General features: G+C 36.3%; 1 protein-coding gene across 14 annotated transcripts in view; it reads left to right on the forward strand.

Annotated features, from left to right (window-relative positions):
- Positions 1-24850, forward strand: part of CADPS2 (calcium dependent secretion activator 2) — a 545377-nt gene that overhangs the window by 358345 nt on the left and 162182 nt on the right. For all 14 annotated transcript variants that reach the window (XM_057549848.1, XM_057549852.1, XM_057549849.1 and 11 more), the window contains exons 10-12: positions 10766-10874; positions 11958-12158; positions 24023-24159. In XM_057549848.1, the coding sequence (XP_057405831.1) occupies positions 10766-10874; positions 11958-12158; positions 24023-24159 (447 nt within the window). The remainder of the gene's footprint in view (positions 1-10765; positions 10875-11957; positions 12159-24022; positions 24160-24850) is intronic.

Raw genomic sequence — 24850 nt, forward strand, 5'->3', positions numbered from 1 at the left:
AGTGAAGTAAGTCAGAGAAAAACAAATACCGTATGCTAACACATATGTATGGAATCTAAAAGTGGTTCTGAAGAACCTAGGGGCAGGACAGGAATAAAGACGCAGGTGTAGATAATGGACTTGAGGACACGGGGAGGGGGAAAGGTAAGCTGGGACGAAGTGAGAGAGTGGCATGGACATATATACAGTACCAAATGTAAAATAGCTAGCTAGTGGGAAGCAACCGCATAGCACAGGGAGATCAGCTCTGTGCTTTGTGACCACCTAGAGGGGTGGGAAAGGGAGGGTGGGAGGGAGACGCAAGAGGGAGGGGATATGGGGATATATGTATACGTATAGCTGATTCACTTTGTTATACAGCAGAAACTAACAAACCGTTGTAAAGCAATTATACTCCAATAAGGATGTTAAAAAAAATAAAAAATAAAAGAAATTAGTCTGCAGATAAACAGGCTTCCCACATTTCAGGAAATGTAGTGAGAAGAGATTTTCATCTAAACATTTCTTTCAAAATATTTTTTCAGTTAAAGATGTGTGTGTTGCCTCGTATTTCCTTAACACTCAACTACTGAACTTAATAGAGTATATCTACAGAAAATTGATGGGAAATTGTGTGACTTGAGAAGTAGTATACATCCAAGAAGTTGTTCATGAATAAAAGCACTAGAAAATATTATAGTATGGGTGGAGATTCAGAAAAGATACAGTTCACCTTCCTGAAAATATTTAAAGTGGAGTTCCTGATATTTGAAAGGTGAATGAGTGTAGTATCTCAGAAATATCAAAATTAAAATATAAAAGAATTAAAGAGCATAATGATAAGATATAGCTAAATCTAAATTACTGTTAAAATATTTTGACTCAAAGAAAAACGTGAAAGATGATTCCTAAAATACGTTATAGGTATATGAAGTAATTAAGTAATTATAACAATATGTGAAAACTAAACTCCAGATTTTATGAAAGTTAATGAATGGAGAGATAAAAATAAGCTACGTTTTTCAAGTTCTATAAGACACAGTAAAAAATGATTTGTCTTTCAGTAAATAGAGAAAAGATGGGATCAGTGATGTCTTTGAAAACTTTTAAAGTAACTAGTACAGATTAAAAATAGGATGCCAAGGAAATTGTAGTAGCCATATTACAGAAGACAGCGATATATACGTATATATATGAATTTTTAGTATAAATGAGTTAAATGGACCTAGTAACTGATTCTCAGAGTGGGATAAAAATCAAAATCCGCCCTCCCTATCCCACCCCTCTAGGTGGTCACAAAGCACCGAGCTGATCTCCCTGTGCTATGCGGCTGGGAGGGTGGGAGGGAGGGAGACGCAAGAGGGAAGAGATATGGGAACATATGTATATGTATAACTGATTCACTTTGTTATAAAGCAGAAACTAACACACCATTGTAAAGCAATTATACTCCAATAAAGATGTTAAAAAATAAATAAATAAATAAAAATTAAATAAAATAAAAATCCGTATGTGAGCTATACCACAAACAAAAGGCCAAAACACAGAGAAAGTAGGATGACAGTATTAAATTCAGACCAAGTAAAATTTAAGAGAAGTATTAAATATATGAAAGGATTATAATTTTATATTGGTTAAAGATATAGTCAACATTACTGTAAAACAAATGATGGTGATTTATTGAATATGTACCTGAGAGAAGATAAATAATAAACAGATAATGCCTCAACTTGCTTGCTGTTCAACTCACTTTTCTCTCTCCCCGCTACCCTTAGTAGTCTTTGATTATAGATTCTTACAGATACCTAACTAAATATCTTATAGCTCTCTTAAATAGTAACTTTGCTAGAAATTAAGAGGCAATTGGCTTGTTGTTTGGGAATACAGTTTTTAAGTTTCACAATGTGAATTAGAATGTGGTATATCGGAAGGAGTACTTACTGGATTGAGGAGACTTGTGTTGTACTCTCAGGATGACCATCTCCTTCTGGGTGACCTCAGGAAAGTCAGTTTCCACATCCGTGAACTCTGGAGTTGAGATCACAACCTCAGGGGTCCATAACCCTCATCCCTCAATACCAGTATGTTTCAGAGGATAATCATATGTTTTCTTTTCAGTGAAGCTTAGCTCTGAGAGTAACTATTTGTCACTTAGTGAGACTTGAGTCCTCTAGGTATCACAGCCTCTAGTTTCCAAAGTATTAAAAATCCTCACCACATGATTGAAATCTGTAATTCTAGCAAATGTAACAATATTTTATTCCATTGGTGAATTTTTACTGATTAAGTAAATACCTTGTAGAATGTTAGGACAGTACTATCAAAAAGTAAATCTAGGGACTTTCCTGGTGGTGCAGTGGTTAAGAATCTGCCTGCCAATGCAAGGGTCACGGGTTTGAGCCCTGGTCCGGGAAGATCCCACATGCTGCAGAGCAACTAAGCCCATGCGCCACGACTACTGAGCCTGCATGCCACAACTTCTGAAGCTCGCGCACAGCAATGAAGACCCAACTCATCCAAAAAATTAATTAATTAATTAAAAAAAAAAAAGTAAATCTATAATGTTGAGAAGTACAATCCCATGTATTATTTTATAATATGTATCTGATACATGTGAGTAAGATCTGGGGTTTTGAATGAAATTATACATTTTATTATGTTCCATTACAATTTTAAAACTGCTTACTGTTTTTTTCTGATCAGTTTTCAGTTTACAGTACATTCTATTATTTTGGCCTTATTTTTTTCTCTAAGTAGAAATACATAAAATATAGAAAGATCTCTTTACTTTTATCAACCAGATATTTTTGAGAAGGTTAAGAATTTCTTTTTAATATGAATAGTCACTCCCTAACTAGTTCTTTCCCATATTATTTTTTGCTATATTGTCTGTTGTTTCGCTTTGTTTTTCCTGCATTTTCTTAGCATTTTGATGTCTTTATGACTGTGGTCACATCATCACAGCTATGTATCCTGAAGGAGTAAGATCTGGGTCCCCGTGGCCCTCACAGGTGTGCCCATCACATAATGGGTGCTCGAGACAGCCTATTTAGATGAAGGAATGAATTTGGCCTCACGTTTATTATTTTCTGAACATTTTAAGTGGAGTGTTCGACATTTAAAAAATCAAATATTATTTGTATGCCAAGTAGTGGAGGATCCATTTAAGTACACGTTGGGTAATTTGGGCTGCTGGATTATTAGTGTTATTTTTTTTTAACAAGGTAAGTATGTGATTTGTACTTTCAAATAGAATACATTTTCAAATGTGGCTTAATAGAATATCGAATTGAAATAAGTTGGATTTCGTGGAGAAATTAAAAGGCAGAGACTATATGCCAGACAGTGTAGGAGCCAGTGAGGCAAAAACAGGGGACAACACACAGGAAATGCAGTTAGAAAGGTAAAGGGAACAAGTTTGTCAGGGTCTTGGAAGGGGGAGTAGGGTTTTACTAGATAAAGAAATAGATGGAAAGTGGGATTTTAAAGGCGAAGGTGATATTTTCCTGCTTGGGAGTTCAGGTGAAGAAATGCATAGAAGTGGGCGAGTCTTGCCGGATAGTCTGTCTGGAGTAGCAGATGCAGTGGTGGCTTGTACTTCAGCCTAGTAATTGCTGGAGATTGTTGCTAACCCTTGCAAGGAAGGCAGACCTTCCTGTGCTTTCCTTCTCTCTCCCAGCGGGTTCCAGGTCGTTCCTGTGGTGATTTGTCAGGAGACTTTTAGTCACGTTTTGAAGACTCTCCAAAAGAATGAAATGGAAAACATGAATGATTTGCTTAATAAATATTTCTATTTTGTTAATAATTGATCACAAAATGATGACTTTGGAATAGTCTCTGGTGTCTAACAATTATGTTTTAATTATAAGACAAATTTGAACATATGTTTGGTTTTATATACTAACCATCATGGATTTTTTTTTTCCTGGAATGTGGTGAAAAGGACACGTATAGTCTCTCTCATGCATATAAAACTTAGACCTACTATTCAGAAACTCCATAAAACAAAATTAGAATCGAGAGTTAGTTAGCCAAAGGGTTTAAATTGGTGGTGTTGGCTAGTCGTAAAAATAATGCTAAGAATTCTTTTATGGCAAACATCTAGAAATGATATGATATAATACACATCTTTTTACATACGTAACTGTAAGAAGAAAGGAAAACCTCAGGGACCAAATAGTGAAGCTTGTGAGTTGACATTGTGACTGCCCTGGGGCTGGGGTATGGGACAAGGGATATTGATGTTGGTCTGTCAGGAGCTAGGGATTTTATTGTTCACTCCGAGAAAGAAGACATACCCTGAGGCATTCTCAAAGTGGGAATTTGGAACAGAGACTTTCTCATAAAGAACTTAAAAGAGTTAGATTTCAGGGAAATGGTAGACTAGAAGAAGCCTGCCCTCAGGCTGGTAAATTTCTGTTTGGCCTTAGGTTTGGAATGTGGAGTAAAATAGATGCCTGAGAATGTAACTGTTAGCCTTGACTCAGAAAGTGTTGAAGTTCTAATTTATTTCTCCAAATATAAGGGAAACACCCAAGTTAAGAAATTAACATAAAAAAATACTTCTGGATTGGTGATACATCTGAGGCATCTGGCATTAAAAAAAAAATTTTTTTTTTTTTTGGAGAAATGATCCCTTAACCTAGGCTTTATAAGAGATCTACAGATAAAACTGTGGTGAATATGAGCTCGTAATTTAAAATTATAGAATAATAAACTAATTATTTGCACCCCCCAAGAATTTCAGTAATAGAAATATCACATATATAAACTATAAAATAATTGTATTTAAGGCATTGAAATTTATAAGTGGGTTCCAAAGTATAAGAAAAGAACAAAACAACAACAGAAAACGTAACACTATGAAATAATGAACAAGCAGGTTTGGAAAGGGACTATGCACAACTACTAACTAAAAATGTAAAGCAGTCATTGAAATTACACCCTTATTGGACATGTTAAACAGTAGGTTAGACACATCTGAAGAGAAAGTTAGTGATGTAATTAATGATAGGGTATTAGTTATAATCTGAAGAAATAACTCAGAATTCAGCATACAGAAATGCAGAAACATGAAACATGTAAAGAGGTTAAAAGATGTGGAGGAAAGAATCCACAGTTTCAAGATACTTCTGATAGAATTGGAAGAAAAGGCAGTACACAGGAAAAATGGGACGGACTCAACCTTTGAAAAAATACTGAACAAGATTCTAAAATTGATACAAGTCATGCATTATCAGATATAAGAAATACAACAAATACTAACTACGATAAATATAAAAGTAGAAATTTTGCAGTGCAACTGCAGGACAGCAAAGATAAAGAGAACATTTAAGAGAAACCAGAGAGAAAAGGCAGATTAACTACAAGGGAACCACAACTGGATTTCCATCAGACTTTTCAACTTAGATATATAAGCCTTCTGACAATGGGGTAGTATCTTCAAAGTGCTGAAAGATTACTAGCCTAAAATACTATATATAACCAACTAAACCATCATTAATAAGTAAGGGAGAATTAAAGACATTTTAAAATAAAAAGAAAAACTGACTCAGCTTTTGGTAAAAGGAAGGAAGAAGGAAATTGAACTCAGAATGATGGAGTGTAATTCAAGAAATAATGGTCACAAAAAAAAAATGGGTAAATACAAGGGCAAGGGCCTCCCTCGTGGAGCAGTGGATAAGAATCTGCCTGCCAATGCAGGGGACACAGATTCCTTCCCTGGTCCGGGAAGATCCCACACGCCGTGGAGCAACTAAGCCCGTGAGCCACCACTACTGAGCCCACGTGCCTAGAGCCCGTGCTCCGCAACAGGAGAAGCCACCGCAATGAGAAGCCCGGCACCGCAGCGAAGAGTAACCCCTGCTCGCCGCAACTAGAGAAAGCCCACGGACAGCAACGAAGACCCAAGGCAGCCAAAAATAAATAAATAAAAATTTAAAAAAAAAGACAAGGGCAAATAAATATTGACTAGATAAGATAACATATTTGATAATGAATATTATCTGACTAAATGTTAATATTAGTATATTAATAATAGTACAGTAATATTTAGTAATATTACTAAAATAAGGTAGAATTAGCATATAATGAGCACTGATTTATAAGATGGGAGCTGGTGATAGAAGCAAAGCACTCAGTTTTCTACACTTAGGAGGAGATGAGTTAAAAGCAAAAGAAATATATATTTGGCCATCATCCCTATTCTAACACAGAGCTTCTAAAACCCTGAGAATTTCCTAAGTAATGAGAGTGATAAAGGTGTTATGTTGATGCAGTGACTTTGGGAAGCACCTTAGGCTGGTTGTCAGGAGAAACAACCACAGGAGTAGAGGCCTGGAACTTTCAGTCCCACCCACCCTGACCTCTAGGGCAGGGAGAGGGGTTGGTGGTTGAATAAATCTCCAATGATCAGTGATTTAATCAATCATGTCGATGTAATGAAGCTTCAAAAACCCAGAAGGAGGGGGTTCAAGAGAGCTTCCAGGTTGGTGAACACGTGGAGATCTGGGGAGAATGGAGTGCTGGGAGAGAGCTTGGACACTCCTCACTCTTTCTCCATACCTCGCCCCATGCATCTCTTCCATCTGGCCTTTCCTGAGTATATTCTTTTATAGTAAGCCTGTGATCTAGTGAGTAAATGGGTTTCTTGAGTTTTATGAGTCTCTCTAGCAAATTAATTGAACCCGAGGGGGTGTGCAGGGGAATACTGGGAACCTCTGATCTATAGCCAGTTGGTCAGAAGTACAGGTAACAACTTGGACTTGCAACTGGCCTCTGAAGTACAGGAGGGGGTCATGGGAACCTCCAGTCTGTAACTGGTTGACCAGAGCACAGGTAAACAACCTAGGCTTGCAACTGGCATCTCAAGTAGGGGGAGTGGGAGGGCAAGCTTTTCAGACTGAACCCTTCACCTGTGGAATCTGGTGCTATCTCCTGGCAGATAGTATCAGAACTGAGTTAAATTGTAGGGAAACCAGCTGGTGTCCCGAGCATTGTTTGGTGGTGGTGTAGAAACCACCCCTCCCCCTCTCCCCACACACAGGTTGGAACTAGGTCCAGGAACCTAAAAGAACTTACATGTAAAATAAAAGTTTTAAAGCATGAGTGGAAATAATAAACACAAAATTCAGCATAATGATTACCTCTGGGGAGAGAGAAAAGGAAATGGGTTTGAGTAGGTGTAATATGTAGGCATTAACTTTTTCTATCCAGAGGAGCCGGGGTCGGGGGTGGGGACTTAAAGCATATATATATATATATATATATATATATATATACACACACACACACACACACACATATATATATACACATACAAGAAGTTATGATTCAACAAAGCTGGATGGGGGGTATATACATGTTAATATATTATCATGTTTTTTATGCTTGAAATATTTCATAATTTTTTAAGATAACACTATGTTAAATCACTTTATGGAAGAATGGTGGGATTTTGGACTAAGTTAAGTAAGAGAATGAGTTGCTTTTTAGAATAAATAATGGAAGTATAATGTTACTGTTTACCACTTACCAACACCCCCTAAAAAAACACCCACAATCATACCTTTTTACACAAAGAAACTGAAGCTCCGATGGGAGCCAGTGGGTTTCATCTGTAAGCCTTAGGCGTATGCAGGTGAGAAAGTTAATTCATTGGCCATCTATAAGATATGGAAAGCAAAAAGAAAAGGAAATCTAAGAGTAGCAAGAACCACAAGTGTCTCAAGTTATTGGACTCGCTGTTCCCAAACAAAGCTTTGGGGTTTTTTCCAAAATAGAAAAAGTCTCATTATAAAGTAATTAATATTCTTTGAAAAAAAGACTTTAAACACTGAAAAAAATAACTTTAAATGACCTATAATTGTACTATCCAATAATAATCACTATTTATAGTTTCAGTATACATCCTTCTATTCATATGTATATAGAGTGTTTACCAAAAAAAGCACACTCTACATTTTTTAAATCCGCTCTTCATGTTATATCTTAGAAATAGTTTCATGTCCAGAAAAAAAAAAGTCATATTTCTTTCAGTGGCTGTATGGCATTATACTACTGTGTGGTTATACCATAATGTATTTAATCAAACCACTGTTGGTTTTTCCAGTTTTTTCTCATATGCAATGCTGCCGTGAACACACTGCACATGCATCTTTGAGTATTTGTCTGTTTCCTTGGGTAAGTTCCTGGAAGGAAATTGGCTGGATCAAGTGTTCATAATCCATAATAAGTCTTTTGGTATCAGTCAGTGTTCTCCAGAAAGGCCAGCAGGCTAGAAACTCAGGCAGGAGTTAATGCTGCAGTCTTGAGGCAGAATTTCCTCTTCTCCAAGTAACCTGTTTTTGCTCTTATCTACAAATCACCCCACATTGATATTAGTTCTTTGTTGAATATATATTTTGCATACACCTTTTTACTTTCTTTATGGTATCCTTTAATGAGGAGACGTTCTTAATTTTAGTGTTAGTTCGTGTAATCTATTTTTTTTCTTTCCTAATTAGTTCCTTCTTGAGTCCTCTTTAAGTAATCTTCATCTTCTGAAAGGTGTGCTTACGTTTCCTTAGTTTTAATTTCTGTTCAAAAGTGGGAAAGGGAACTCTCACTAAGCAAAGTGTTTTCCCTGGAATCCTGTGTTGTAGGAAATTTTGCAATTAGATATCAATCCACCAGACATCTTTTTCTCCTGCTCGGGGCAGCACCTCCCCCTCACTCTTTTGGGAGAACTTCTAAGAGCCTGCCCATTGTAGCATTCAATACTCTTTGCCACAGATGTGAGCTCTTGACCCAGACTGGGCTAACAGTAGTACTTTTGCCCCTTGGCCACAGTGAATGGTCCACATGTGGCCTTACACCTAAGCTGAGGCAATCAGAGAGGTGGCAGCAGAGCTGTTGGCAGCTATGGTTCTAGCCCAGTGAGACTTCACGATAAGAACTTGAAGCCAGTTGCTCAAGAGAAGCAGAGCAGAGAGACAGCAGATCTTGGCCATGTTGAGTCCCTGGCTGCCTAAATCCTTAACTCCACCCTGGACCTTCCTGGGGGGTTGGTTATGTGGCCCAATAAATTTCCAACATTTATTAAGATCTTTTTTACTTTGGTTAAGTCTTGAAATATGTGTGCTTGAAAATGCGGTTCCAAGATTGTATGTTTGAGATTGCTCATAATGTGTCTCATTCTTGGAGAGTCACAATGTGTATGAGCATATTAAAGGCCGTAAAGAACCTGCAGTAAAAGAAGCCTGTTTGTCTTTATTTAACCTGATGATTCCCAAACTTTTTTTTAATTGAAGTATAGTTGATGTACAATATTATGTAAGTTAGGGGTGTACAATATAGTGATTTACAGTTTTTAAAGGTTATACTCCATTTCTAGTTATTATAAAATATTGACTATCTTCCTGTGTTATACAATATAACCTTGTAGCTTATTTTATGTGTAGTAGTTTGTACCTCTTAATCCCCTACCCCTCCCCCCTTCTCTCTCCTCACTGGTAACCACTAGTTTGTTCTCTGTATCTGTGAGACTGCTTCTTTTTTTGTTATATTCATTAGTTTGTTGTATTTTTTAGATTCTACATGTAAATGATATCATACAGTGTTTGTCTTTCTCTGACTTATTTCACTTAGCATAATGCCCTCCAAGTCCATCCATATTGCTGCAAATGGCAAATTTTCATTCTTTATTATGGCTGAGTAGTATTCTATTGTGTATATAAACCACATCTTTGTCTGTTCATCTGTTGTTGGACACTTAGGTTGCTTCCATACCTTGGCAATTGTGAATAATGCTGCTAGGAGCATTAGGGTGCATGTATCTTTTTGAATTAGTGTGTTTTTGTGTGTGTGTATTTTTTTTCAGATATATACCCAGGAGTAGAATTGCTGGGTCATATGGTCATTCTATTTTTAGTTTTTTGAGGAACCTCCATACTGTTCTCCACAGTGGCTGCACCAATTTACATTCCCACCAACAGTGCACAAGGGTTCCCTTTTCTCCGCATCCTCTCCAACATTTTTGTTTGTGGTCATTTTGAAGATAGCCATTCTGACAGGTGTGAAGTGATATCTCACTGAGGTTTTGATTTGCATTTCCCTAATGATTAGCGATGTTGAGCATCTTTTCATGTGCCTGTTGGCTATCTGCATGTCCTCTTTGGAAAAATGTCTATTCAAGTGTGCTGCCCATTTTTTTAATCAGGCGGTTTGGCTTTCTTGATATTGAGTTGTATGAGCCGTTTATATGTTGGATATTAATCCCTTATCAGTCGTATCATTTGCAAATATTTTCTCCTGTTCAGTAGGTTGTCTTTTCATTTTGTAGATGGTTTCCTTTGCTGTGCAAAAGCTAATAAGTTTAATTAGGTCCCATTTGTTTATTTTTGCTTTTATTTCCTTTGCTTTAGGAAACAGATCCCAAAAAAATATCGCTGCAATTTATGTCAGAGTGTTCTGCTTATGTCTCCATCTAGAAGTTTTATGGTCCCAAACTTATTTTTAACACAACTATTTTTTTTATGGCTCTTCTATTAATAAATAGCTCATAGAATCTTGGCCAGCAGGTCATCAAACTGGGAAATGCTGGGTCATAGGCATGAAAGGCCTAACTGCAAGCTGATAAATGAAAGGTTCTTAATCTCTGAGCAAGGTTTTAAAAAATGCGAACATTTAATAATTTATATGCAAATCATATGTTATTTTTTTTTATTTTGGTCAGAGTCTTCTGATAAAGAAAAAACTAGAAGATAAATTTAATGTAACCAATATGTAAACTTTTTTTCTCATGCAGGTTAGCCAGTACACCTTTGCTATGTGCAGTTATAGAGAAAAAAAGTCTGAACCACAGGAATTAATGCAGCTTGAAGGATACACTGTGGATTACACAGATCCCCACCCAGGTAATTCTTAGTTGAATCACTTTCCCTGCCTCTCATGTATTCATGAAATTGTCATAAATATCCTGTGTCTATTCTCCATTTCAAACTCCATTCAGTGAATGGTACATATTCCATTTATATACCTAGACAAGATTTGATGGGATTTGACTTATATCTTTATGAGGCTATTTAGTTTTAGCCATAAGTCATCATCTCTGTTATCTCAGTACAAGGATGAAATATGTGAAAGTTACTGTTACGGGGAAATTATTATATGAGAAATATCAACAGTGCTTTCAGAAACTTCTTTACTGAAAAGCAAAAGGTACAAGAGACAGAAATAGGGAAAGAAATAGCTAATGAATAACTGTATATTATATTCTACTAATTTTCTCCCCAACATCACATTCTTGTACTTCTCTCCCTCCCTCCTAATATATTAATGCTGTGTATAGTACTGGACACTCAGTGTTTGAGATTAGTGAGTGAATAAGTGAATGAATGAATGAATATATGGAGATGAATGAAATTAATAAAGTGAGGTTAAGAAATATATAGATACTAATGAATGGATAAAGAAATTATTATAGATTAAAAATAGAAGTCAGTGATCACATTCACTGATCAATCACTTAAAATACAAAATATCTTCTCTATGAAAGAATTTTGCAAAAGTAAAATACCATGCAATGTAAGTATCATTTTTATCTTACCTGTATTTTTTTACTGCTCAACTGGTCATATATATCTCCTGCATATAGAATGAGGAATGTGCTGGCAGATAATGACTTTCTTCTCTGGCATGAAATATCAGACTTTGCTATGCATTCCTTTGGGGTAGGTTTGCACGTCTTGCAGAATGCTGCTTTGTTATGAACTGTTCCCTAAGCTAATTTTAATTTCCAAAGTGATATGGAAGTGTATAGCTTCACCTTATTGTTTTCCTTCAATTATTGGATTGTGGATTTGATCCTCAACTAAAAATGATTCAAGGCATTGAGCTCAAATAGCAAATCAGTTCTTTTCCATGAGACCATTTAATGAATGAGGTTAAAATCTGCCAATTGTGTACGTTTTTAACAATGTCTATTTTTTCCTCCACAGGGCTTCAGGGTGGTCAGATGTTCTTCAATGCTGTTAAAGAAGGAGACACTGTAATATTTGCAAGTGATGATGAACAGGATAGAATATTGTGGGTTCAAGCCATGTATAGGGCCACAGGTCAATCGTATAAACCCATTCCTGCAGTTCAAGCCCAGAAGCTGAATCCTAAAGAAGGAACACTCCATGCAGATGCTCAGCTTTGTAAGTTGTGTTGAAAAATAATTTGATTATCAATTAATAACCTTAATAAGATATAAAATTGCCTGAGTCAAATTTGTTCAGTATTATAGTTTACATCATTAACTGATTCCTAATTGAATGAGAATAGTTCATTTTAGTAGTCATAGAATCAGTTATCTAATTTTTCAGACAAACCTGGAATAAATGGTGCCTATGATTTCCAGTCATGAATTTGCCAAGCACTGGGTTGTCTCTGGGAATCTCAAGAGCATAAAAGAAAATTGATTTTAACTTAATGTAATTTTAACTTACGTGTTCTACTGAAATGGGAAAAGTATTGCAAAATCAAACTGGCATTAGATTCCAGAATACCAAAATGATGGACCATAACTTTCTAGAGTTGTTTCTAACAAACCAAAAGGATAATAGGCCTATTTTCTGTTGTAGGTCGGAAAAAAAAAAAAAGTCATCAAGGCAACTTTCTTTTTCTAGATACCTTTATATTCATGTCATTTTCTCACTGCTAATATAAATCATTAAGAACTAAATTTTTCATTTTAATTTACAAGTAATTAATAACAAATTATGTAATAATGATAGAAACATTTTCAAACGTAGCTTTAATAATCATTAAACCAAATGTTTTAACTTGTTCTACTCCTTTTTAAAACTTCTTTGGTTCCTTCTGTAATATAATAAATCAGTTGGTCTTTAACTGTAAGCTCAAATTGGAACTTTTCATTCAACACCCTTCTACTCTCAAGATTCTCCTCCAGGGGAGCAGCATTTTGACATGCATTATTTTCTTCTCTGTTCTCATACTTTTCATGCAGCAAATAACTGTTTGCTGTTCTTTTTAGACACCCGTTAGTATTACATTTAGACATCTTAAAGGCACTTTAGGCCAAATAAAGATGGAATATGAGCTCGACTCCAGATTCCTGCGTGCTTTAGGCTTCAGAGTGTACACCTTTAAACTTACCCCAATCCATCTTCAGGTGATAATGGCATTTCATACATAGTATATGCATCTCACAATTGTATACCTCCGTATCTCCCTTCCTGGCCCCTGCACGATTCTGGTCATCCATTTTACTTCTACAAATGTTGTAAATCCCACAATACATTGATATTATTATTATTATGCCTTAAACAGTCAATGACCTTTTAAAGAAATTTAAATAATAAGAGAAAATGTTGTATACTCAACCGGGTAGTTACCATTCCTAGCACTCTTTATTCTCTTATAGAGATATTTCACTTCTGAAAGGACTTCCTTTGACTTTTCTGTAGTGCTTTCAGCTTTTAGCTTTTTTCTATATGAAAATGTCATTATTTTACCTTCCTTTGGAAAGATGCTTTTCTTTCAGGACTTTAAAGACTTTTCTCCACTCTCTGCTAACTTGCTTTTCTTTCTCCTGATGAGAAATGTGCTATCATTTTTGTTTCTTCCTCTGTATATAATGTGGTTTTTTTCTCAAGCTGCTTTAAAGATTTTCTCTTAATCACTGGTTTTGAGCAATTTGATTATAATGTGCCTTGGTGTAGTTTTCTTCACAAAAATATTCTTGAGCTTTATTCTAAGACACGGTTAAATTACTTGAAAGAAGTGTGATTCTTTCAGGTTTTGCTTTTAAGTTTTGTTGGGTGGGACCACATAGCATCTAGTCTAGGATGAGTTGTCCCCAGTTCTGGACCACGACTATTCTTAAAGACCCCAACTGATGACCAGTGAAATTTGAGGTTTTATTTTCTGGCTGTTGGGAACAAGCACTGCTCCAGGCTCTGTGTGAGTCTGGGACATTGTCCCCTCTAATCCTTTAGGGTGGTTCTTTCCCCATCCTCATGTTGTTGCCTCCCTTGCGTGAGGTGGTCAGTATTCATTTGAATACGAAATGGGGCAGCGAGAGGGAACAGTAGTCTTTCCTGCAAACTCCAGCAGCCTTGGCCTTCCTGAACTGTCAGCTCCACCTTCTCAACTCAGGGAGACCACTGGCTCTCCCTGGGTTCTCCCTCCCTGAGCCACAGCTTTGAAAGTTTCTCCTGGCATTAACGTGGGGCAACTAAAAGGCTCATCTCATTTGTTTCTTAGGACTCACTCTCCTATGTTGCATGATGTCCAAAATTTTAAGAATGTTTTTTAAAATATTTTTTACATGAATTTTTAGTTGTTTCAGGGAGGAAGTTTAATCTGTTTTTAATGACACTGTCTTAATCAGAAGCAGAGTGATTGTTTTCTTTGTTAGAGCAGTGTTTCTCAATCTCAGCAAGACTATCATTTTGGGCCAGATAATTCTTTGTTTCAGGGGTTGAGGGGAGGGCTGTCCTGTGTATTATAGGATGTTTACCATCATCCCTGTCTCCTACCCACTAGATGCCGGTAGCACCCGACCGCACTGACCCACCCCCCCACCCCAGGTCTGATGACCAAAAATATCTCTAGACATTGTCAAATGTTCCAGGGGACAGGGGAAAAGGTGGGGAAGGTTTACCCCCATTTGAGAACTGCCGAATTACGGTGACTTGAAAATCATTTTTGTGAAAATGTTTCCCTCATTCACTTGTGTTCCAGTATTTTTTCTTTACATCTTGTGTGCAAGGAATACCCAAGGAGTGTGCCGATATCATAAAGGATATCAACCATCTTACACACAATGGCAAGAAAAGTGGATGGGAACCACTGCTCTAAAACATTAAAATCATGACTGCATGATACAGAATTAATGAGTAAAGGATCTAATAATCAGTTTATTCAGATAGCCATATAATTTCTTTCTAGCAAAACCTTTCTATTAGATAACAATGTGTTGTCAAAGCAGTGTTGATCAGGCTAAGTGGAACTGAATTTTCTAGCCCCTTGATAAACTTATTTTAAAAAAGCTAAATTTGTTCTAAAAAGCCAAACTGTTCCAGTCGCGTTAAGAGCTTTCTTGTATTCCAGGCTGTTAGTAAAGTTTTCTGTCAGAGCAGACCCTACTGTTTTACCTTTCTTTAAAAAAGAAAAAAAAAAAAAAAAACAAAGAAAGAAAAATGTGTTTCTACCTCATCCAAATGAGCTACTGACCATGACCTCTATCAGAGATGCCACTGGACTGCTCCAGAGACTAGTTTTGCCTTTCGTATTTTCCTCCCTTCCTTGACTTCTGTATTCTTTCTTTTTCTCTTTCTTGATCATCTCTTGGAAGAACAACTTTTAGAGTCATTAGTGGAAACTGAGAAAATAACATGAAATTAAAATGACTAGAAATAAATGTTTCTAAACATTTATTTAAATGTTTAAATATGTTTTTCATTTCTTTGCTGACCTATATAGCTGGTAAGGGTAAGTATTTTTATGATACTTTTTTGCTTCACTGTATTAAATTTTTTGTAATGATAGGATTTTTTTTAACATCTTTATTAGAGTATAACTGCTTTACAATGTTGTGTTAGTTTCTGCTGTATAACAAAGTGAATCACCTGTATGTATACATATATCCCCATATCCCCTCCCTCTTGTGTCTCCTTCCCACCCTCCCTATTCCGCCCCTCTAGGTGATCACAAAGCACCGAGCTGATCTCCCTGTGCTATGTGGCTGCTTCCCACTAGCTATCTATTTTACGTTTGGTAGTGTATATATGTACATGCTACTCTCTCACTTCGTCCCAGCTTACCCTTCCCCCTCCCTGTGTCCTCAAGTCCATTCTCTATGTCTGTGTTTTTATTCCTGTCCTGCCCCTAGGTTCATGAGAACCTTTTTTTTTTTAGATTCCATATATATGTGTTAGCATACAGTATTTGTTTTTCTCTTTCTGACTTACTTCACTTTGTATGACAGACTCTAGGTCCATCCATCTCACTACAAATAACTCAATTTTGTTGCTTTTTATGGCTGAGGAATATTCCATTGTATATATGTGCTACATCTTCTTTATCCATTCATCTGTCGATGGACACTTAGGTTGCTTCCATGTCCTGGCTATTGTTAATAGTGCTGCAGTGAACATTGTGGTACATGACTCTTTTTGAATTATGGTTTTCTCAGGGTATATGCCCAGTAGTGGGATTACTGGGTCCTATGGTAGCTCTATTTTTAGTTTTTCAGGAACCTCCATACTGTTCTCCAGAGCGGCTATATCAATTTACATTCCCACCAACAGTGCAAGAGGGTTCCCTTTTCTCCATACCCTCTCCAGCATTTGTTGTTTGTAGATTTTTTGATGATGGCCATTCTGACCAGTGTGAGGTGATACCTCACTGTAGTTTTGATTTGCATTTCTCTGATGATTAGTGATGTTGAGCATCCTTTCATGTGTTTGTTGGCAATCTGTATATCTTCTTTGAAGAAATGTCTGTTTAGGTCTTCTGCCCATTTTTGGATTGGGTTGTTTGTTTTTTTGATATTGAGCTGCATGAGCTGCTTGTATATTTTGGAGATTAATCCTTTGTCGGTTGCTTCATTTGCAGATATTTTCCCCCATTCTGAGGGTTGTCTTTTTGTCTTGTTTATGGTTTCCTTTGCTATGCAAAAGCTTTTAAGTTTTATGAGGTCCCATTTGTTTATTTTTGTTTTTATTTCCATTTCTGTAGGAGGTGGGTCAAAAAGGACCTTGCTGTGATTTATTTCATAGAGTGTTCTGCCTATGTTTTCCTCTAAGAGTTTTATAGTGTCTGGCCTTACTTCTAGGTCTTTAATCCATTCTGAGTTTATTTTTTTATATAGTGTTAGAGAGTGTTCTAATTTCATTCTTTTACATGTAGCTGTCCAGTTTTCCCAGCACCACTTTTTTTTTTTTAATAAATTTATGTATTTATTTATTTTTGGCTGTGTTGGGTCTTCATTTCTGTGCAAGGGCTTTCTCTAGTTGCGGCGAGCGGGGGCCACTCTCCATCACGGTGTGCGGGCCTCTCACTGTCCGGCCTCTCTTGTTGCGGAGCACAGGCTCCAGACGTGCAGGCTCAGTAGTTGTGGCTCACGGGCCCAGTTGCTCCACGGCATGTGGGATCTTCCCAGAGCAGGGCTCGAACCCGTGTCCCCTGCATTAGCAGGCAGATTCCCAACCACTGCGCCACCAGGGAAGCCCCCAGCACCACTTATTGAAGAGGCTGTCTTTTCTCCATTGTATATTCTCGCCTCCTTTATCAAAGATAAGGTGACCATATGTGCGTGGGTTTATCTCTGGGCTTTCTGTCCTGTTCCATTGATCTATATTTCTGTTTTTGTGCCAGTACCATACTGTCTTGATTACTGTAGCTTTGTAGTATAGTCTGAAGTCAGGGAGCCTGATTCCTCCAGCTCTGTTTTTCTTTCTCAAGATTGCTTTGGCTCTTTGGGGTCTTTTGTGTTTCCATACAAATTGTGAAATTTTTTGTTCTAGTTCTGTGAAAAATGCCAGTGGTAGTTTGATAGGGATTGCATTGACTCTGTAGATTGCTTTGGGTAGTATAGTCATTTTCACAGTGTTGATTCCTCCAGTTCAATAACATGGTATATCTCTCTATCTGTAATGTCTTTAATTTCTTTCATCAGTGTCTTATAGTTTTCTGCATACAGGTCTTTTGTCTCCTTAGGTTTATTCCTAGGTATTTTATTCTTTTTGTTGCAGTGGTAAATGGGAGTGTTTCCTTAATTTCTCTTTCAGATTTTTCATCATTAGTGTATAGGAATGCAAGAGATTTCTGTGCAGTAATTTTGTATCCCACTACTTTACCAAATTCATTGATTAGCTCTAGTAGTTTTCTGGTAGCATCTTTAGGATTCTTTATGTATAGTATCATGTCATCTGCAAACAGTGACAGTTTTACTTCTTCTTTTCTGATTTGGATCCCTTTTTTTCTTTTTCTTCTCTGATTGCTGTGGCTAAAACTTCCAAAACTATGTTGAATAATAGTGGTGAGAGTGCGCATCCTTGTCTTGTTCCTGATTTTAGAGGAAATCGTTTCAGGTTTTCACCATTGAGAATGATGTTGGCTGTGGGTTTGTCATATAATGATAGGATTTTTTTTTTTTTTTTATGTGGGATCTTCCCGGACCAGGGCTCGAACCCGTGTCCCCTGCATTAGCAGGTGGATTCTTAACCACTGCGCCACCAGGGAAGCCCATGATAGGATTTTTTAAAGTAATATCATGATCTTGTTTACAGTGTCATGATACTGCTTTCTAGGCAAACCTGGAATATTTACATTAACTTTACCATTTATGAAACAGAAATGTTTATTTTTGCCACAACAGGAAAGTAGAAACAAACTAATATCTGTCATTCATGTGGGCATAAAGGAAATGGCTATGAAGGTGTTAACAACAGCATGCAAAAAATTCTCTGTAATGTTTAGTATAGAAAAATGCTAAATTATATATGTGATGCTATTTTCACTCTGTTAAAAAAGATTTTTAAATATATGTAGAATGATACCTAAAATATTTACAGTGGATGCGTTTAATTGGAGGGATTGGTTGCTAATTCATTGCCTCTCTTGCCTGAATTTCTACAAATCATCTATGTTATAACTTTAAAAAGAAAAGCTCATTTTTAAAGCATACCAAATGGTTAGGGATAGTCAGAACAAAATTATAAATTTATGAAATCTAACTTATTAGGAGACAACCTTATTATCTTTTAAAAAGTATATATAATGGTGTGTATTTATAGATTTATCCAATAAGTGCATTGTTCTACATCCATATTTCTTTGACTTTCAAGATCTACAGAAATTCTAAGGAAAAGGGTGAATTGGAGTGAGGTTGGGGGGGAGTACTATTGAGTTTTTCTGCTTCAGTCTGCCTCTTGCCAGATGGATAGACGTTGTTTAGTTAAACTGTCCTTCTTTGCTGTCCCCAAACAAAATACTGTGCATGCACCTTTTTTTTTTTTCATTTTCCTCTCATACATATAATGTGTATGTTACATAATACAATACAACACAGTACTAGTTGACTTTCAATAATAAATCAGTGTCAAAAATGAACCAGAGTACTTACCTTCTTTTCAATTTTAGCCAAACTTTTAAAAAATTCTTAAATCAGACTGTAAACTTATTTAACTTTATAAGCTAATTCTCCTGATTGCTCTAGTAAGTTAAATTTCACCCTTCATCAGTAAAGTATATCCCACTTTATATTGAATATATTATTTCAAATAAATGTTGAATATCTGTGTACTTTGCCTATGATTATAGGTCTGTATGTGTTCGTTAAAATTGTCATCATATAAAAGTGTTATTTATTTGTTATTTGCTGCAGAAAGTAAGATGTGTAAATCCATATGTTCATTTTTAATCAATTAACCAAAACAAGCCAAGAAATTACTTGGGTCAATAATAGAGGCATGAACAGACCCCTCATGAATATATCTACCAACCTTTTCTGTTAGGTCTTCAGCATAAACCATATGTACGTGAACATACCAACAAGATAATCTGCATAAAATTTTAAAACATTAAACTTTTCCTATTGAAGGCTATATGGGTGCTCTAAAAAGAGAAGTGGTACTTCTCTGTGCCACTTTTAACTTGCTGTAAATTTTCAAGCTCAGTGAGAGTTGGTGCTAAAAGGAAAGTCTAATTGGGGTGAGTAGTGGTAAATGCAGCTACAGGCAAACTCTTAAACATAGGATAATTTTAAAACAAGTTATTGTATTTCAAAGGTTCATATGCTGCTTAGTTTAGCTCAAGGTTTTGCAGAGAAGGCAGGCTCTTAGCTAGCAGCACCGTCTTCTTAGTCCTTTTGGTACTGGAGTCCCAGGCCTGGGACCAAGCACCTGAGTGGTCTCAGAAGGCTGATAAATGGCCTCTTCTACAGTGCCGTCCTGTTCTTGCCCCTTCCTCCAACTCTCTTTTTCTTCCCCTTTCCCTTTTATATCCCTAATCTCTCACACCACCAGGAACAGCAAGAAAGAAAAAAAAAAGAAAGAAAGGAAGGGGAGGGAAGGGAAGGGGAGGAAAGAAAAAGAAAGGAAAGGAAAGAAAAGAAAAAAGCATGCAGCATCCTTAGAATTAGTTGCAAAGGAAGAGAAACATTTCAGTTAATTTTTACCCTTCTCACATTCTGATTTCTGACTTAGGTGCCCTTCCTGGGATTTGGGTTCCTGAGCACATAGGAGCTGGCTGTGCCCACCAAATAGCCCTCCCACCACAGTGGGACCTGCCAGCTTGCTAGTAGACCTCACATGGTTTTCTATGCTAGCTATTTGCAAGTCATTGTTAACTGTTTAAATTGATACCGTGAACCTGCTTATTATTCTTTTCTCTTGACTTCCAGTAGCTATTACCCTAATGAAAAACTTAAATTTTCAGGTCCCATTTGAATAAAGCCTCTATAATTTCTTAAATCTATAGCAAATAGTAATCCTTCTCAATTTGGGTTTTATTCCATCCACTTTTACCACACCTGGTGACAGTACTACTTAAAGACGCTAGAGCATGTATCCAACTGTTACCATAGAAACTCTCCACCAGTACCGTCATTTATCATGTCCAACATCTTTACTTAGTCCACAGGTTAATCATCACAATATATGACAGTTTTACAGTACATTGTTTTAGCTCTTATCTTGTTGGTTTCTTTTGATGATTTCCTTATATTGTTTCAGAAGACAAACTGAACTGAACTAAGTTGTCATTGAACATTTGATTAGTGCCATGAATAATTTTCCGTTTAAGACTCATCACCATAATTTTGTGTTATGATGAACATGAATTGAAGATGATCGAGTATAACTCAGTTTTAAAGCAAGTCTCCAAGCCTTGGATTTGGTTATGTAATTGATTGAAAGCATGTTTTCCATTTGACCCAGATGATAACTCTGTGTTACCCTCACAGTTAATAAAGACATGTTATGCCAAGAGAAAACTATATGAAAATATTCTTTTATAAAAATAAGACACTAGCTATTATAATGATAATTATTTTCCTATTTTACTTTAGTTCATGAGAGAATTTTATTTTTTATACAGCAGGTTCTTATTAGTTATCTATTATATACATATTAGCATATATATGTCAATCCCAATCTCCCAATTCATCCCACCACCACCAACCCCCACCCCCCTCCCCCCTCTTTCCCCCGCTTGGTGTCCTTATGTTTGTTCCATGAGAGAATTTTGAAATGAAAGGTTTCCCACACAGAGAGATCAAAACTGTTGCCTTTCTGGGCTTCCCTGGTGGCGCAGTGGTTGAGAATCTGCCTGCCAATGCAGGGGACATGGGTTCGAGCCCTGGTCTGGGAAGATCCCACATACCGCGGAGCAACTAAGCCCGTGAGCCACAACTACTGAGCCTGCGCATCTGGATATTGTGCTCCGCAATGGGAGGCTGCAACAGTGAGAGGCCCGCGCACCGCGATGAAGAGTGGCCCCCACTTGCCACAACTTGAGAAAGCCCACGCACAGAAACGAAGACCCAACACAGCCAAAAATAAATAATAAAATAATTAATTAATTAATTAATTAATTTAAAAAAAACATTAAAATTGACCTTTAAAAAAAAAACTGTTGCCTTTCTAATTTATTCATAAATTCATGGAAACTAATGGTAAAATAGGGCATGGTGAAGTTTATTTACATAAAATATTTTGAATTGTGCTGATCAGATGGCATAGAAAGTACATTTCACTTTCATAGAATTTACAGCCCTGAAGAGATTGTAGGTTGTTGTTGTTGTTTTTAATAAAAATTTTAGTGGGTTTGTTTGCCTGTATGTTTTTTCACCATCAATATACATTCTATGTTTGTGACTTAAATTGCTATCATAAATATTATTTTTATCAGTAATAGTATTTGCTAGAAAAGTACTTTTCCACTTATGTGTGTGATTTGGAAAGGTTTCTCACATTAAATAATATATGGTTTTGAGTTATATTTCATAAGGAAGATAATTCATAAAGTACCTTTATTTTTGAAAATATGATTTAATTATGGAAATGAACTATAGACTCAGTTTTTTTCAGAAACTTGTGTATCTTATTTAAAGACTGTATACCCATTATTTTAAAATAAGAATTTGCTTCTACAAACCTTTATAGTAAAAGGAGAATTATGGATTTTTTTCTCTGAAGTTTATTACATATCCTGTTGTCAACACATAAACCATTAATGGGTGTTATTTTTAACTTCTTGTTATAACCTTCTCTGGTGAAAGAAATAATGAATAAAATTCAGCAGATGTTTTATAAAACTAGTAATTTAATTTCATAAAGGTGATACTAAAAGATTTTTTTTACTCAAATAAATGGAGAGATGAAGATTCTAAGATAAATTCTTTAAAATACAAAATCTTCTGATTTTATCATATGTATGCCTTGCATTTGTCAATATTCTTCCTCCACATTTGATATTATTTCACATTATCATATACTTAACTTTATGTTAAAAGACTATCAGACATAAGAATAAAATACAGGAGAAGTTGGATTATCTCATTTCTCAGTTCAGGAAAAGCAGTTTAGTTTAGTGTTCATGCAACTAACACTAATTACCACATGTAATGTATTTAATCATTCAGATAAGTAATTACTAAATGCAGAAGAATACATATGCTACTTTCTCCATGAACCATAACTGTATACCTTACATCATTGGTGAATGGCCATTCATTGCTTGCTTGCTGCGTTCACCTCTTGATATCTGTCACTGACGTGAGATATAAATTAGTTTGTGTATCTTTTCTTTTTACATGTGATTCTGAAGACCCTTCAGCTTGAATTATATAGTTCTTCCGTCCACAAATATGGCTGAAAGTTGAACTTGACATGGATCAATATGATCTGGGCTAAATATCTAAATGTGACTGATTATGTTAGCATCATGTCCACAGATCAATACTGAGTTTTATTATGAGCCTGACTCTATAATTGGGTTTAATCAATAAGCTTTTGTCTGCTTTCCTTTGCAGTTTTAGGGTTGGACCATATAGGTTTTTAAAAACTGCATTTAGCTTACATTTAGGACTCTGCCTCTTGTGATGAGCAGCAATGACATCTATCCGTGAATTTTAAGGAACAGTGGAACCTCAGCTCTGCCACTGTGAGGAGAGCCCACTTTTATCTTGATAACTGATTGCTTGCCCAATATGCACGACATCTCTAACAGAGCTAATGTAGTAACACCCAGCACTCCTTTCGGGTGCTGTGTGGCTCTCTCTCTCTCTCTCTCCTTAGTAAATAACTCACATTGAAGACGTTGACAAAACATACCATTAATGAAAGCAATCATAAAAGCTTGCCTTTTGATAAACCCGCAGGGTCTATAGGCGTTGAAAGATGCAATCTGTAAAGAACAATAAATTTGGGCCTTTGATTGAAGTTCCATTTGGGACATTGTGCTTTGTCTGCATATTTGCACAAACATGATGCTCCCTTTTTCATGTCTCTCAAACTTGAAGCCTGAGAGCATTCATTGCCATTTCTCCATTAAAGTTGGTCCCATTAAAAGCTCCCTACAAAAAAAGACTGGAAGTGATCCAGCTGAAGCTAGTATGTTCATTTCTGCCCTAGTTTGCCATTTGGAAAGCAGGCTTCTAGCCATCGTTGTTGGGTTTTTTTTTTATAAATAGGCCCGGGTTCTTTTCCAGGCAGTTCCTGCAGTAAATGTATACTTCAAATGCATCAACTTTTCTTAAATTGGGGGAAAAAAGATTATTTCTGTGATGGATATTTGAAGTAGCTTTGAATGTGAATAGAATTTCCTTCATTCCAAATGATTGGCAGATTTTTCCCTGTCATTTTTATTTAGGCTCCAAAAAATGTTGCATTTTATGGTTATATGCTGAATTCGTGGCATCATATTTTATGTAATGGAAAGTAGTCATCTGTTATCATGAGACATGCATTTTGTGTTGTTCAAAAACCGCATTTGCCTATTATTAAACCAGAAAAATAAATGTATTGTACATGCCTTTCTCAATTTACAGATGCAGACCGTTTTCAGAAACATGGTATGGATGAGTTTATTTCTGCGAATCCCTGCAAGCTCGACCACGCCTTCCTTTTCAGAATACTCCAGAGGCAGACTTTGGATCACAGACTGAACGATTCCTATTCTTGCTTGGTTAGTACAAATCTGTCTATCTCGTCCCCTATAGGTTAGAGTGAAAGATTTTTAAAAGTGAGAAATACTTGTTATGAAGCGGCCTTTTATCCCTGACTCATTTAATAACTGTAGTTGGAGTTAGGGATAGAGGATTCCAATCGATTGCTTCCCAATTTGAAAATTATACACTTGAAGACCACTGCTGTACCACTCAATAGACAGGAGAATGGACTCGAGCAGATTCTGAACTGTGGTTTCTCAGCCCCTCCGGAGAAGGTGATATGAAAATAGAAGGCTTTACTAAAGATAAAAAACCTCTGTGATAGGATTTACTAACACCTGTACAGACATTTCAAGGTTTAAATTCTGCTCACCTAATGGTGGTACTATTCATGTCTCCCCTTTGTTCCTAGAAAGACAATCTAAGTGACAGGGAAAAGAAACAGTGCAATAAATAATACGATGACAGGGGCTGTATGTAACAGAGGAAAGCTTTAGTTTCATCTAACCCTCCAAAGATAATTTGAATTTCCTTAAAAAAAAAAAAAGACATTAAATGGAGTAGCTAAACTGCTACTTTGTGTTTAAACCAGCCAAAATTCGAGATACAAAGTATAATTTACATTTAGAAGGAATGCTTGACTCCTTAGAATGTGGGCATTAAACTATAGCCTAAAAATCGTTATGTACCTTTAAATCCAAGGATTTT

The sequence above is a fragment of the Balaenoptera acutorostrata genome, chromosome 7, assembly GCF_949987535.1.
Source record: "Balaenoptera acutorostrata chromosome 7, mBalAcu1.1, whole genome shotgun sequence".
Lineage (NCBI taxonomy): Eukaryota > Metazoa > Chordata > Mammalia > Artiodactyla > Balaenopteridae > Balaenoptera > Balaenoptera acutorostrata.